The 16,042-nt window shown below is 41.6% G+C and overlaps 1 protein-coding gene across 2 annotated transcripts in view; it reads right to left on the bottom strand.

Annotated features, from left to right (window-relative positions):
• Positions 1–16,042, bottom strand: part of LOC111977644 (pre-mRNA-splicing factor CWC22 homolog) — a 49,187-nt gene that overhangs the window by 11,205 nt on the left and 21,940 nt on the right. For both annotated transcript variants that reach the window (XM_070448250.1, XM_024007185.2), the window contains 2 exons: positions 15,695–15,779; positions 9,289–9,349 (listed from right to left, as the gene is read on the bottom strand). In XM_070448250.1, the coding sequence (XP_070304351.1) occupies positions 9,289–9,349; positions 15,695–15,779 (146 nt within the window). The remainder of the gene's footprint in view (positions 1–9,288; positions 9,350–15,694; positions 15,780–16,042) is intronic.

Below are 16,042 nucleotides of genomic sequence, written 5' to 3' on the forward strand. Positions count from 1 at the left end.
TTCTGTCTTAGGCCAGTTCGGATCACCATTCTATTTTAAGAATGTGAAATGTCAGAATAATAGGAGAGAAAATCATTCATTTCAGCTTTGATTTCTTTCATCACATTCCCAGTGGGTCAGAAGTTTACATACACTCAATTAGTATTTGGTAGCATTGCCATCAAACATTTTGGGTAGCCTTCCACAAGCTTCCTACAATAAGTTGGGTGAATTTTGGCCCATTCCTCCTGACAGAGCTGGTGTAACGGAGACAGGTTTGAAAGCCTCCTTGCTTAGACACGCCTTTTCAGTTCTGACCACAAATTTGCTATGGGATTGAGGTCAGGGCTTTGTGATGGCCACTCCAATACCTTGACTTTGTTGTCCTTAATCCATTTTGCTACAACTTTGGAAGTATGCTTGGGGTCATTGTCCATTTGGAAGACCCATTTGCAACCAAGCTTTAACTTCCTGACTGATGTCTTGAGATGTTGCTTCAATATATCTCCATAATATTCCTCTTCATGATGCCATCTATTTTGTGAAGTACACCAGTCCCTCCTGCAGCAAAGCACCCCCACACCATGATGCTGCCACCCCCGTGCTTCACAGTTGGGATGGTGTTCTGTGGCTTGCAAGCCTCCCCCTTTTCCTCCAAACACAATGATGGTCATTATGGCCAAACAGTTCTATTTTTGTTTCATCAGACCAGAGGACATTTCCCCCAAAAGTACAATCTTTGTCCCAATGTGCAGTTGCAACCCGTAGTCTGGCTTTTTTATGGCGGTTTTGGAGCAGTGGCTTCTTGCTTGTTGAACGGCCTTTCACATTATGTAAATATAGGACTCCAACTGTGGATATAGATACTTTTGTAACCGTTTCCTCCAGCATCTTCACAAGGTCCTTTGCTGTTGTTCTGGGATTGATTTGCACTTTTTGCACCAAAGTACGTTAATCTCTAGGAGACAGAACGCGTCTCCTTCCTGAGCGGTATTACGGCTGCGTGGTCCCATGCTGTTTATACTTAAGTACTATTGCTTGTACAGATGAACGTGGTACCTTCAGACGTTTGGAAATTGCTCCCAGGATGAACTAGAATTGTGGAGGACTACAATTTTTATTCTGAGGTCTTGCCTGATTTCTTTTGATTTCCCCTTGATGTCAAGCAAAGAGGCACTGAGTTTGAAGGTAGGCCTTGAAATACATCCACAAGTACACCTCCAATTGACTCAAATGATGTCAATTAGCCTATCAGAAGCTACTAAAGCCATGACATAATTTTCTGGAATTGTCCAAGCTGTTTAAAGGCACAGTCAACTTCGCGTATGTAAACTTCTGACCCACTGGAATTGTGATAGTGAATTACAAGTTAAATAATCTGTCTAAACAATTGTTGGAAAAATTACTTGTGTATTGCACAAAGTAGATGTCCTAACCAACTTGCCAAAAATGATGTTAACAAGAAATGTGTGGAGTGGTTGAAAAATGTTTTAATGACTCCAACCTAAGTGTTTAAACTTCAACCGTATCTGTTCTCCTTTAAAAACAGAGGCAGACAGGCAGCGTTTCTGTGTGTGTCCAGTGAGCCGTGAGAAGAGAAACGGGCTATACTCTGCTGTGCTTGTGAATTGGTTGACAATCACTGCTTCAGTCATTAGCTTTTCTAATGTGTCTATACAATCACAGCTAAGATATTGAGCAGTCCATAAGCTCAAGGTCTCTGTTCTTATCCTATTCACTTGGCTGTCGGTCCAAGGAATTCTCTAAATGCATGTGTACCCATAGCCTAGAATATGTGAATTATAGAATGTGTGTGTGTCCTTGTCCACCTGATTGTGAGGGCAGAAACCCCCATCACTGACACTCCCTGAGTCCTTGCAGCTGGGTGGGTATTACTCGCTAAGGTAGGCTCTATAGGAAGTGTGAGGATTATATATGCAGAGACATAGAGAACTATTTCTATATGGTTCTATGTGCGCATGCTTCCCAGCAGCATTAAAGAGATAGTTCACTTTAAATAACATATTTGGTTCATTACCATGAAAGCAGTTTGTGGACATGGAAAGACAGCAGTCATGCTTTGGGTTCATTTACTGAGCAATTTCTTACCAAAAACCAATGCAGCTCTGATCATCCCTGCAGCTTACTATGGTATTTCTCTGGGCTGCAAAGAAAGTATTCAGCCTCCTTGAGATGTTTCTACAACTTGGAGTCCACCTGTGGTAAATTCAACTGATTGGACATGATTTGGAAAGGCACACACCTGTCTATATAAGGTCCCACAGTTGATAGTGCATGTCAGAGAAAAAAACAAGCCATGAGGTCGAAGGAATTGTCCGTAGAGCTCAGACAGGGTTGTGTCGAGGCACAGATCTGGGTAAGGGTACCAACAAATTTCTGCAGCATTCAAGGTCCCCAAGAACACAGCAGCCTCCATTATTCTAAAATGGAGGAAGTTTAGAACCACCAAAACTCTTCCTAGAGCTGGCTAAGCTCCTCTGTGGAGATTGGAGAACCTTCCAGAAAAACAACCATCTCTACAGCACTCCACCAATCAAGCCTTTACGGTACAGTGGACAGACGGAAGCCACTCCTCAGTGAAATGCACATGACAGTTGGCTTGGAGTTTGCCAAATGGCACCTAAAGACTCTCAGACCATGAGAAACAAGATTCTCTGGTCTGATGAAACCAAGATTGAACTCTTTGGCCTGAATGCCAAGCGTCACGTCTGGAGGAAACCTGGCACCATCCCTACGGTGAAGCATGGTGGTGGCAGCATCACACGTTGGGGATGTTTTTCAGCGGCAGGGACTGGGAGACTAGTCAGTAACGAGGGAAAGATGAATGGAGCAAAGTACAGAGATCCTTGATGAAAACCTGCTCCAGAGTGCTCAGGATATCAGACTGGGGTGAAGGTTCACCTTCCAACATGTCAATGACCCTAAGCACACAGCTAAGACAATGCAGGAGTGGCTTTGGGACAAGTCTCAATGTCCTCGAGCGGCCAGAGCCCAGACTTGAACCCGATCAAACATCTCTGGAGAGACCATAAAATAGCTGTGCAGCGACGCTCCCCATCCAACCTGACAGAGCTTGAGAGGATCTGCAGAGAAGAATGGGAGAAACTCCCCAAATACAGGTGTGCCAAGCTTGTAGCGTCATACCTAAGAGCCTGTAGTCGCTGCCAAAGGAGATTCAACAAAGTACTGAGTAAAGGGTCTGAATACTTATGTAAAATGTCATATTTCCGTGTTTTTATTGTAATAAATTAGCCAAATAAAAATAAACGTTTTTTTCCCTTTGTCATTATGAGGTATTGTGTGTAGATTGAAGAGGAAAAAAATACAATTTAATATATTTTAGAATAAGTCTGTGACCTAAAAATGTGGGAAAGGTCAAGGGGCCTGAATACTTTCCGAAGGCACTGTTGATAAAGGCCAAAAGGGTCTCACTCCATGCTGCAGCATCTTAGGAGGCTGAAGATGAAACAAATCCTACAAACTCTTAAATACAACAGCATATAATTTCTATACCAACCCTAGACAATCGGAGACAGATCAGCTGAAAGACTAAACTGACAACATTGGTGTGCTTTTTTTGTGTGTTCCACAAGGCGAAAAAAATCCTAACTGAAATTTACATTTTTGCAATATATTTCACAGCAAGCGTACTTTTATGGAAGCATGTCATTCCGGTATGAGCAAGTAAAATGCATGTAAAACGTGTAAATCTCCATATAAACATGTAAAATATTTAAGAGCACAGATTCTGATTGAGATTGTCGGTCCCACTTTATCAATCTTAGTTTTTCTAGCAGACTAAACCTTCATGGTGAAGCATCGAGAGGCAGGCAGGGGTGCTGTGAACAACGAGAGACCTAGCTGTAGAAACGACTGACTGACACAGATTAATTCATTCATTCTTCATTCACTCCCCTTAAAATTACGTGTTCGCTCTCTCACTGCTGATAATAATAAGGGCAATAATTAGGCCTGCTGTGAAGTCAGCTACATGGTGCCAGACTAGTAGACAGAAAGAGGTGATAGAACTGATAGTCATCCATACACAGCTCATCTCCTTTATTAAGTTTGCTTCACAGTTCACACCTCATAGAAATGAATGACTAATAAGCTGTGCGACTGTCATATAGGCCTATCTAGCAATATAGGTCTGGTGATGGTACGATGCTTAAAGGCTCATCCCAGTTATGACATTGTACTATACATTGACACAGAGGACTGAAAGTCATTGAGGGTCAGTTTACCTGATCCAGATTAGCCTAAACCTAGTCCTGGACTAAACAGCATGGTCAGTGGAAAATCACCATTTAAAGTTCTTTCTTAGGAGCCCTGGAGTAGGCTTAACCGGAATCCTAGAAATTGGCCTTCAACGTGGGTGGCAGGTAGACTAGCGGTTAAGAGCGTGTGGCCAGTAACCAAAAAGTCGCTGGTTAGATTCCCCGAGCAGCCTAGCAGATATTTTTTTGTTACCTAATGTGCCCTTGGTCCTGCAAGTCGCTCTGGATAAAATGTAGGGCTGTCCAACTCAAATAAATAATAATCTTGGTCGACCGAGAGTCATCCTGTTTTTTCGACCAATCAATTTGAAATGTTTAACCTTATTTTTCCATATATTGGACACACACCCTATGTGTTTGAATAACTTCAACAACATATGCACTGAGCTTGTCTGATGCTTTTAAGCACACTGTTTAATTAAATAATTAAGAAACAAATGACTCAAAAAAGAGCCCCGATGGTCAGACTTAAAAAATTACGAGTGAATGTGTGACTGGCGCACGTTGTCTCCTCCCTACTGCAGCAAAAAGGCACAACAGCAAGTGTTTATTGCGCTGTCCGTGCTGAAGCTGCAACATTTCAACGATTTAGTTTCTTACTTGTTTCTGACTGACAAGTTCTGTCACTGAAATCCTCAATTTGTTTGGGAAAACCTTCCCTCAACCCTTGCTCTCTTTATGTGAAACATGTACGCATCTCATGCATGTGACCAATAGGGCCTGACCTATAGCCTATCATAAATCACAAATAAATTGGTCATAAATTCAGAACACAGTAATAAGTGACAGCAAAATGGATGCGGAGGACGTGAAAAAGAAACATGAAACTGGCGAATGTTTACTGGTTGTTCAGGAGGGAAAGGGGAAGTCACTAATTTGTGGAAACTAGTAGAGATCAAGATAAAGGAGGGTATAGGAGCAAGCGTTGCGTGGGTATTGTGTGCCAAACAGTTGCTCTTCGATTACAATATCATAAATAAATAAGTGTACCAGAGTCTGGTACATTATAAGTAAAACCAGTCTGTTCTAGCGAAAACAATTGTAAAGCCTTTATTATAGAATAGCAAAGATAAAAAGACGAATCTGTGAAATTGCTTTATCCAACATTTTGCCGTTGCACGAGGCTTGGTGCTCATCGAATCAGTAAGCTATTAAAACACACACTCAAAAAGAGAACAGAAGAAATATGTCTTATTTCTGTAGATATATATATGGATGATTTATAAAGCCAGGCACATTTAACAGTTAAGCTATTAATTATAGACCTAATTAAGTTGGGGTTTCCTCTCTCCTCAACTTTCTTAGACAATTAGACTAAGGCAAGGGCTGTTTCCCCGTCTCTGCTGCTGCTGACTCTGCCGCATTGTCCTCAATCCCAATATGCTGGTTAACTTTGCTATTATGCACATAGCAACATAGGGAAAGTTGCCAATTCTACTGCGCACTGAAGATCGTCCGCGGTTCTGAAACAGTGAACGTATCCAATGCAGGAGAAAGCATGTGTTATAAAATAGTATTAGATTTATTAGTGTTGCTTCATTATTTTTACATAATATAACCATATACAATTGCAGTATCACATGTCTTAGGGTAGGGCTCTCCAACCTGGTTCCTAGAGAGCTACCCTCCTGTAGGTTCACTCCAACTCCAGTTGTAACTAACATGATTCAGCTTATCAACCAGGTAATTATTAGAATCAGGTGTGGGGTTGGAGCAAAAACCTCCAGGACAGTAGTTCTCCATGAACAGGGTTAGAGAGCCCTGTCTTAGGGTGATAGAAAGTGCCATCCACAATGTATTAGTCCACTGAGACAGGTGTCTTGAGCACCATGACAAAATAAATCTTGGGCAACCAACAGCCTATCGACGAAATGGGGTCAGCCCTACTAAAATGTAAATGTAATTACATCATCAAGAGAGGATATAGAGCAACCACAATTCCTGTTTTCCCCCCCAGTCTAATGACCTTGCATTTCAGCCAGACAGGATCTGCCGAATTTGTAAGTCAACCTGTTTAAATCGGGTTTAAGTGTCTTGTCCCTAAATGACAGCACCGTGTGAACAGCCCATCAGCACTCAGTCACTAGAGTCACACCTTACTTAAAGACCTTCGTCTACGCATTTAATACAAAGACCTTTCTCCATCTTCTTCTATCTCTAATTATCTGTGACTGCTATGGTAACAGAGATAGGGGAAAGGATAGTAGGCAGGKTTTTTTAGAACCCTGGCTTTCAAAGACAATTTGTAAAAATCCAAATAACTTCACAGATCATCATTGTAAAGGGTTTAAACATTGTCTTCCATGCTTGTTCAACGAACCATAAACAATGAATGAACATGCACCTGTGGAACGGTCGTTAAGACACTAACAGCTTACAAACGGTAGGCATTTCAAGTCAGTTATGAAAACTTAGGACACTAAAGAAGCCTTTCTACTGACTCAAAAAAAATACAAAAAAAAGATGCTCAGGGTCCCTGCTCATGTGCGTGAACGTGCCTTAGGCATGCTGCAAGGAGGCATTAGGACGCAGATGTGGCCAGGGCAATAAATTGCAATGTCCATACTGTGATACGCCTAGGACAGCGCTACAGGGAGACAGGACGAACAGCTGATCGTCCTCGCAGTGGCAGACCACTTGTAAACCTAGCACAGGATCGGTACAGTCGATCATCACACCTGCGGGACAGGTACAGGATGGCAACAACAACTGCCCGAGTTACACCAGGAACGCACAATCCCTTCATCAGTGCTCAGACTGTCCACAATAGACTGAGAGAGGCTGGACTGAGGGCTTGTAGGCCAGTTGTAAGGCAGGTCCTCACCAGAGATCACCAGCAACAACGTCGCTTATGGGCACAAACCCACCGTCGCTGGACCAGACAGGACTGGCAAAAAGTGCTCTTCACTGACGAGTCGCGGTTTTGTCACACCAGGGGTGATGGTCGGATTCGCATTTTTCGTTGAAGGAATGAGCGTTAAACCGAGGCCTGTACTCTGGAGTGGGATCGATTTGGAGGTGGAGGGTCCGTCATGGTCTGGAGCGGTGTGTCACAGCATCATCGGACTGAGCTTGTTGTCATTGCAGGCAATCTCAATGCTGTGCGTTACAGGGAAGACATCCTTCTCCCTCATGTGGTACCCTTCCTGCAGGCTAATCCTGACATGACAATGCCACCAGCCATACTGCTCGTTCTGTGCGTGATTTCCTGCAAGACAGGAATGTCAGTGTTCTGCCATGGCCAGCAAAGAGCCCGGATCTAAATCCCATTGAGCACGTCTGGGACCTGTTGGATTGGAGGGTGAGGGCTAGGACCATTCCATCCAGAAATGTCCGGGAACTTGCAGGTGACTTGGTGGAAGAGTGGGGTAACATCTCACAGCAAGAACTGGCCAATCTGGTGCAGTCCATGAGGAAGTGATGCACTGCAGTACTTAATGCAGCTGCTGGCCACACCAGATACTGACTGTTACTTTTGATTTTGACCCCCCCTCCCTTTGTTCAGTGACACATTATTCAATTTCTGTTAGTCACATGTCTGTGGAACTTGTTCAGTTTATGTCTGTTGTTGAATCTTGTTATGTTCACACAAATATTTACACGTTAAGTTTGCTGAAAATAAACGCAGTTGACAGCGAGAGGACGTTTATTTTTTTTCTGAGTTTATAAGGAGGAGGAGTGGGGCAGGAAGTGGCAGAGTAAACTAGGCCCTACTTCCAAAAGTTATCGTAGTCAAGCCTAAATCTCTATTACCCAGGTGATGATTGATGCTCAACAGTCTGAGCTGGACCAAGTGACCAGTAAACAATTACAATCAAGGTCTGGATGACAGCCATGAGAAAATAGAACTGTGGCAGAATCCTGATTGTCTTCATCTCACAATGATGTTTTGGAACACAGCAGCATATGTTCTAGACTCTATTATAAAAGATCATGTTGATGTAGAAGCTTTGATCAAAACAGTCATCGGTTCAGAGAACATGCTCATTAAAATACCACGTTACAAAAACATGAACCAAGTAGTCTAGTATTTCATTAATTCATGAGCAAAAAAAGAAAAATACAAGCTTAAGAAAAACAGTATAGCTATAGTACTATATGAATACAGCTGTAAACTTGGTCATGCACAACTCTATTCCTACACAAAATAACTAGATGGGCACAAACTGATTAATTATTTGGATGTTAAAAGTGACCTAGCAGTAAGCTCACAAAAGCAGCCATTTGATATGTTATACAACTGCTGGCCCTGTGGCTATATAGCACAGTGTACCCATGATATACACCTCAGTGATTCCTTTATAAAGCAGGGAAAAGACAGATGTATCAAAGACACCTGGGTATATTTTCTTACACATCACAGCTTTATTTTCAACACTTATTTCTTATGGAAGTAGCCAACTTACAATTGCATAAAAGACCAAATATAGTACAGGTACATGAGAGTGATCACATAATATTATTTCCACCCACAAACATGTGTACTGTAGGCTGGCCACGAGAAAACATGACCTATCGCACAGCTATTTTAAGGTAACATAAATCACAGGCAGTAAATCACTGAGTTGCATTACATAAAACGTGTAGGTGCATTAACGGTGTGTAGGATGTCTCTAAACCTCTCCTCTCTACTGGGGTTCTACTGTAAAGACTACAAGATATTGAAGCTTGTTATTACAATGTCCACAACTATGACAGTTAAAAATGGGACACTTCGGGGAAACAAACTACTTGATCGGCTAAATCATAGTGGGGAACAACCAGTTCCTAAATGAGGGCTTTCTTTGGCCTGGCGAAGACGCAAAACAAGGAAATTAAGATGACAAATGCTTCCCGAGTGACTGAAGAATCCAACAACCCAGCAGACCAGAAACTATTTAGATGAAGCTAAAAGTTTGGATAAACAGCTCTGGAAGCTCTTTAGATTAGATGGCCTTGATATGGCAGTCTGGCAGCTAGGGGAAAAGTATACTGGTGGAAGGGTACTGGGAGGAGAAGTACTGTAACCTACCGTTTGGCTGTCAGGAAAGTCCATCTTGATCAATTTGTGGGCACACTCCTCAAAGTCCAAACTGTTGAAAGAAGAGAAACTTGAATTTCCTATTCATGACTTAATAAGACAATAATAATTAGCCAATAAGTGCATAAGTTTGCATTATCATATTCCAAACAGCTTTATCATGCCATATGGACTAGGACAGTCTAATGAGACAAAAATGTAACTCTGGCCTAAAAAAATCATATCACACAGAAAAAATAAACTTTCTGCCCTCATGTTTATTTTAGAAGTACATTCAGTACGCATTTAGACTTTATATATCCATTAACAAACATGGGGAAGATAATGTCTTATTTTGTTGTTTGATCACTTTGGAAAATTCCATCCAACCCAACTGCATTTAAGAAGCAGGCAAGACTGCATTCTGCAGACATGGTGTAAAACTGTAGTAAACACCATGGACCTCTCATTTCATTCATACATTTCCACCATCATTCTGCATCTCTTCTCTAACTGCTGACAAACCCAGACAAACACACTGCTGAGCCAACGTGCCGATCCACGCGTTCCAAAACCACACAACACTCTAGAAAACTGTCCTGACCATTTCATTTACCATGACTAGACAGGGGAATTCTGATGGGACGCTGTTAAAACACAGAGGTTGGATAATCCCAGTGACGGTTATATAGCCTTCTTCAATACATGTGACATCACATTCATAAAGGACAATTTGTATAAGCTCCTTTTGAAAGAGACACTGATCTGCGTGGAACTCTGCAGGTTATGCATCAAACCGGCTATATTCATGCATCCGTAGAGGTAAAACGGTAGAGAGCAAGGACTCATCTAATTTCCTATGTAATCACTTATCAGGGTTCCTAAAAAGTTCAGTCCTCTCTCCACGTTGATGCTACTGCCTGTCTACCAGCTGGAACAGATAACCTTCTCACACTACAGAGCCAAACCCAGATAGGCCAAGTGGAGTTGAACTGGGCCAATGTGAGCCAAAAATAGCCAAGCCAGCCCAGTTCGATTCAGGTCGGCACAATGTGAAAAGGCTAAGAGAGAACAAGGACCACAGAACTACCTCTTTCAGATTGAGTAAAGTGTGGCTATTTATCACACTGAGACAGACAAGCAGGCCGGTCAACGGAAACTGATTTGATTATATCACAGAAATTATGGAAGAATTATTGAAAATGTGACAAACTAGGCTATGACAAACTACTTACCTTTACTGGAAGGCCACAAATATGCCAAATGTCTATGTCCCCATGCTATAAAAACGTGCGTTGCAGTATGCAAACACATGTAATACAAATATGTGGGAGGCCTACACCGCACATACAAATACTCAGCCTGTCTATTAGTGGCCTGAAGACGTTCATTCAGAAACCAGGTTAAAATAGACTGCACACACGTATAACCTCTTATCTGAAAGTGCTTAAGAGGAGAGGAGCTTTCAGCATCATCAACATATGACTGGTCACTGACTGGCCCTGCGGTAGTATGTCTGAGACAGTTGATGGCTATGCACTCTGCTCTTCCAAACAATGCGGTGTGTCTGATAGTAAGTGGATTGCTCTGCAGTGTCATCCTTCCACCTACATCGTCTTGAGAGTAAGTCTGCTCTGTTCTCTCCTTCCTACACCCTATATCAGCTGGAAAAAGACCAGCTCAGATTTAGAGAAGCAAAATCTAAGAAAAATAGCAAACAATGGTTGCCATTCTCTTTGACCTCTATGGCCAGGTTTTACTCATTAGGCAGAAAATGGAAGAAACTGATTGGATTACCTGGACAAATGTATTGTTATGGTGTGCTTTAATGAAAAAGACCCAGCGCAAAGAGAGAGAAAACTTCCCAAGAAGATGAAACTAGAGCATGGTGCATTCTGATCTTAGACTTCAGCAGGGCTGCTGCGTATGAATGAATAGCCTACTTCATCACCTCCTGCGGCAGTCTCCCTAACAGCAATGTTTTAGCTAGTCACTAAAACATGGTTTAAAACGCCGTCTCTCTGGACATAGACAAGTCTGTTCTTCTTCAAATTTACCCCAACATCCCTTAACACAATGCTATTAATTTCTGCTCTGCAGAAGTCTGTGCCACTAAGAACTTAAACCTATAAAACGTTTTTATGCCAATTAATTATGAATGCGTGCAAAACAAAAATGTTCATTCAATTAAGAGAAAAACAACATTCTGCAAATACAGCTTTGAATAAACTGCATTCTTCGAGACTTGTCTATCTGCCGTGGACATGCAGTGATTTTCAGCCATCTAGGTTTGGCACAGAAGAAAAGTCTACTGCCCCATTTCTGCTAAAAACATCCCTGGATCTGGACCCTTTCCCATTCTGTTGGGTTTGGCAGATCTAGTTTACTTTTCTTAACAGAAAAAAACACACACGGACACACACAAAAAATAAGATGGATTTCAATAAGAGTTATTGAGTCATATCAGTGAATCATTGCACAAATTATAGCTAACTTGCGGATGCACTCTGCATTCACCCTATAAAACCTGTGAAAGAGCGGGAAAGGTTGAAAATCAGCATTTACCAAAATTAAAATGCATCAAAAAGGGTTTTTTGGCCAAAGTAGGCAGTAAGTTATGTGCAGAATAATTTGTATGGGGTATGCAATGTAAGTAGTGTAAAAACGGCAAGTCAGCCAAGCTAGCAGAATGATGCTGAAACTTGGAGCGAGAGAGGCAAATTGAGGGTTCATTTGAATTTCAAAACGTGATCATTTCACCACTTCACCTGGCTTGGGAGGGCTCAGTGACAGCTGGGAAACATTACAGCACGTCTAATCTTTTTAACACACACACACACACACACACACGAGACTGAGGTTATTGGAAACACACACCATGCTAACCAGATCCTGATACTTGATAAGAAACAGAGGATGGGCTGCAGTAAGTGGGCTGCACAAGTCATTTAATTTTAATAGAAACTGCGACGTTGACATGTGCAATATGCAAATCGCAATATGTTTGTCGTCTCTATCCAGTCACCCTCGCTTTCATGCAGCTGCTTGCTTCCGACACAACCCAAGTCCCACCCCTTGTCACTCAAGCAGGCACAGCTGGCTGTTAGAGTCACTCACTCAGCTTGAGTCGGCATGCTTCTGTTTGCTTCTTCGTGTCAATCCACATGTTTTCTGTATTAGACTACTTGTTTTTGTATCTTTATCTCTGCAAACAGCTAGTTAGTTAAAGCTCCACACCACGTGCCTCCCCAAAAACGTGTTAGCTTCTTATGTTCATTTCTCTAATACAGGCTGCTGCCAGTGACTGAGGCCACATGTTGTTTGTGCAACGACATGTTCTGGGTCAGAGAAGAACATGTGAAGCGTATTCTAAAATCTTGTCTGAATATAACATCTCTATTCAAAATGTATTTCGGGTCTCCTGGGAAACACTGACCAACACTTTGGATTCTACCCTGTCACAACTCCTTCTATATGGTCTTTTTTATTAGTTGTCATGCCGAACACCAGCCATATAATTAAAATAGCCTACTCATTCTATTTCTATGATTCCAATGGTACACATCACACACAAACTGCCTTCAATAAGTATTCATACCCCTCAGCTTATTCCACATTTTGTTGTTACAGCCTGAATTCAATCTGTTTTTTCTCTCACCCATCTACACACAATACCCCATAATGACAAATTAAAAATATGTTTTTAGAAATAATAACAAATATATTGAAAATGAAATACAGAAATCTAATTCACAAGTATTCACACCCGAGTCAATACTATGTAGAAGCACCTTTGGCGACGATTACAGCTTTGGTTTCTACCCTGTGACAACTTCTACTATTTGGTATTTTATATTTGTTGTCATGCCAAACTCCAGCCATAACAGCTAGGAGTCGTCTTGGGTAAGTCTGCATCAGTTTTGCACATCTGGATTTGGGGATTTTCTCCCATTCTTCCCTGCAGATTTTCTCAAGCTCTGTTAAGTGAGATGGGGAGCTGCAGTGACCAGCAATCCTCAAGTCATTCCATGGATTTTCAATGGGATTCAAGTCTGCGCTTTGTCTGGGCCACTCAAGTACTTTACATTCTTGTTCTGAAGCCATTCCAGCTTTGCTTAGGCTGTATGCATTGTCCTGTTGGAACGTAAACCTTCGCCCCAGTCTAAGGTCATTTGCACTCTGAAGCTGCCACCACCATGCTTCATGGTAGGGATGGTGTTAGACGGGTGATGAACTGTGCCTGGTTCTCCAGACATAACGCTTTGCATTCAGGCCAGAGTTACATTTTTGTCTCAGACTCCAGAATCTTTTGTCTTACACTCTCAGACTCTATCACGTGCCTTTTTGCAAACTCCAGGTGTGCTGTCATGTGCCTTATCTCAGGAGTGGCTTCCGTCTGGCCACTCTACAGCACTTCACCAATCTGAGCTTTATGGTAGAGTATTGTCCTTCTGGCAGGTTCTCCCATCTCAGCCAAAGAACTATGTAGTTATGTCAGAGTGGTCATAGGTTTATTGATCACCTCCCTGACCAAGGGCCTTCTTGCCCAGTTCCCCAGTTTGTTAGGTCTAGGCTGGGAAAATCCATAATTCTTCTATTTCCCAACTTTTAACACTCAAGAATGTTTTATACCCTTCCCCAGATATATAGTACCAGTAAAAAGTTTGGACACACCTACTCATTCAAGGGTTTTTCTTTATTTTTACTATTTTCTACATTGTAGAATAATAATGAAGACATCAAAATTACGAAAAAACATATGGAATCATGTAGTAACCAAGAAAGTGTTAAACAAATCAAAATATATTTTAAATTTGAGATTCTTCAACGTAGCCACCTTTTGCCTTGAAGACAGCTTTGCACACTCTTGGCATTCTCAACCACCTTCACTTGGAATGTTTTTTCCAACATTCTTGAAGGAGTTCCCACATATGCTGAGCATTTGTTGGCTGCTTTTCCTTCACTCTGCGGTCCAACTCCTTGGACCACAGACATCGCAAATTTGGACTCATCATACCAGTCTAATGTCCATTGCTCGTGTTTCTTGGCCCAAGCAAGTCTTCTTATTGGTGTCCTTTAGTAGTGGTTTCTTTGCAGCAATTTGACCATGAAGGCCTGATTCACGCAGTCTCCTCTGTTACTTGAAACACTGAAGCATTTATTTGGGCTGCAATTTCTGAGGCTGGTAACTAATGAACTTATCCTCTGCAGCAGAGGTAACTCTGGGACTTCCTTTCCTGTGGCGGTCCTCATGAGAGCCAGTTTCATCATAGCGTTTGATAGGTTTTGCGACTGCACTTGAAGAAACGTTCAAAGTTCTTGAAAAAAAAAATATATATATATGTAACCTTTATTTAACCAGGTAGGCACGCTGCAAAAATGTTCCAGATTGACTGACCTTCATGTCTTAAAGTAATGATGGACTGTCCTTTCTCTTTGCTTATTTGAACTGTTCTTGCCATAATATGGATTTGGTCTTTTACCAAATAGGGCCATCTTCTGTATACCACCCCTACCTTGTCACAACACAAGTGATTGGCTCAAACACATTAAAATAAATAAATTCCACAAATTAACTTTTAACACGGCATACATGTTAATTGAAATGCATTCCAGGGGACCTCATGAAGCTGGTTGAGAGAATGCCAAGTGTGCAAAGCTGTCGTCAAGGCAAAGGGTGGCTACTTTGAAGAATCTAAAATGTATTTTGATTTGTTTAACACTTTTTTGGTTACTACATGATTCCATATGTGTTATTTCATAGTTTTGATGTCTTCACTATTATTCTACAACTTAGAAAACAGTAAAAATAAAGAAAAACCGTGGAATGAGTAAGTGTCCAAACTTTTGACTGGTACTGTATTCCTCATCACAATTCTTGGAGATCTATGGACAGTTCCTTGGACTTCGTGGTATAGTGTCTGCTCTGACATGCACCGYCAGCTGTGGGACCTTACAGAGACAGGTGTGTTGAATTGGCCACTGGTGGGCTCCAAGTTCTAGTGACATCAAGGATGATCAAAAGAAATTGGATGCACCTGTGCTCAATTTAGAGTGTCATAGCAAAGGAGTGTGAATACTTAAGTAAACAAAATATTTATATTTTCAGTAAATGTGCTAGGGTGAGAGTAAAAAAATAAATGTAATCCATTTTGAATTCAGGCTGAAACAAGAAAATGTGGAATAAGTCAAGGGGTATGAATACTTTAAGGCATATATGCCATTTAGCAGATGCTTTTATTCAAAGTGACTTACAGTCATGCGTTCATACATATTTTCCGTATGGGTTGTCCCGGGGATCAAAGTGTTTTGATCTAAATTACAATAAATATTGATAATTGCAGTCTTTGTAAACAAATAGATTTTTGGCACATATCGTGCAGCCCCTAACACACACACGCACAGCACAACTACCCACCTTGACTGGATGGCGAGATAGATGGTACGGCGAAATGCGACTAGGTTGACTTCCGTCTGGTCAAAGATGGTGACCTTCTCTGCTTCTATTAAAGGAAAACAGTACATAGTTATAAGGATGAAGGAGGGCTGTATTGATTGTTACACTGTCAGGTATTGTCATGCTATCGGTCTCCACACAGAGGTCAATCTGTTTGTCTCACTCATTCTTTTGGGATTTATTTCCATTTCTCAAGCATGGCGTTGCCAATGCCAAAGTCGTGTGTTTGATTCCCGCAAGATACTAAAGATGAATGCACTTACTGAAGCCGCTGTGGATAAAAGTGTCCAAGTGGCATGTATTATAATA

The sequence above is a fragment of the Salvelinus sp. IW2-2015 genome, linkage group LG2 (genome assembly GCF_002910315.2).
Source record: "Salvelinus sp. IW2-2015 linkage group LG2, ASM291031v2, whole genome shotgun sequence".
Classification (NCBI taxonomy): domain Eukaryota; kingdom Metazoa; phylum Chordata; class Actinopteri; order Salmoniformes; family Salmonidae; genus Salvelinus; species Salvelinus sp. IW2-2015.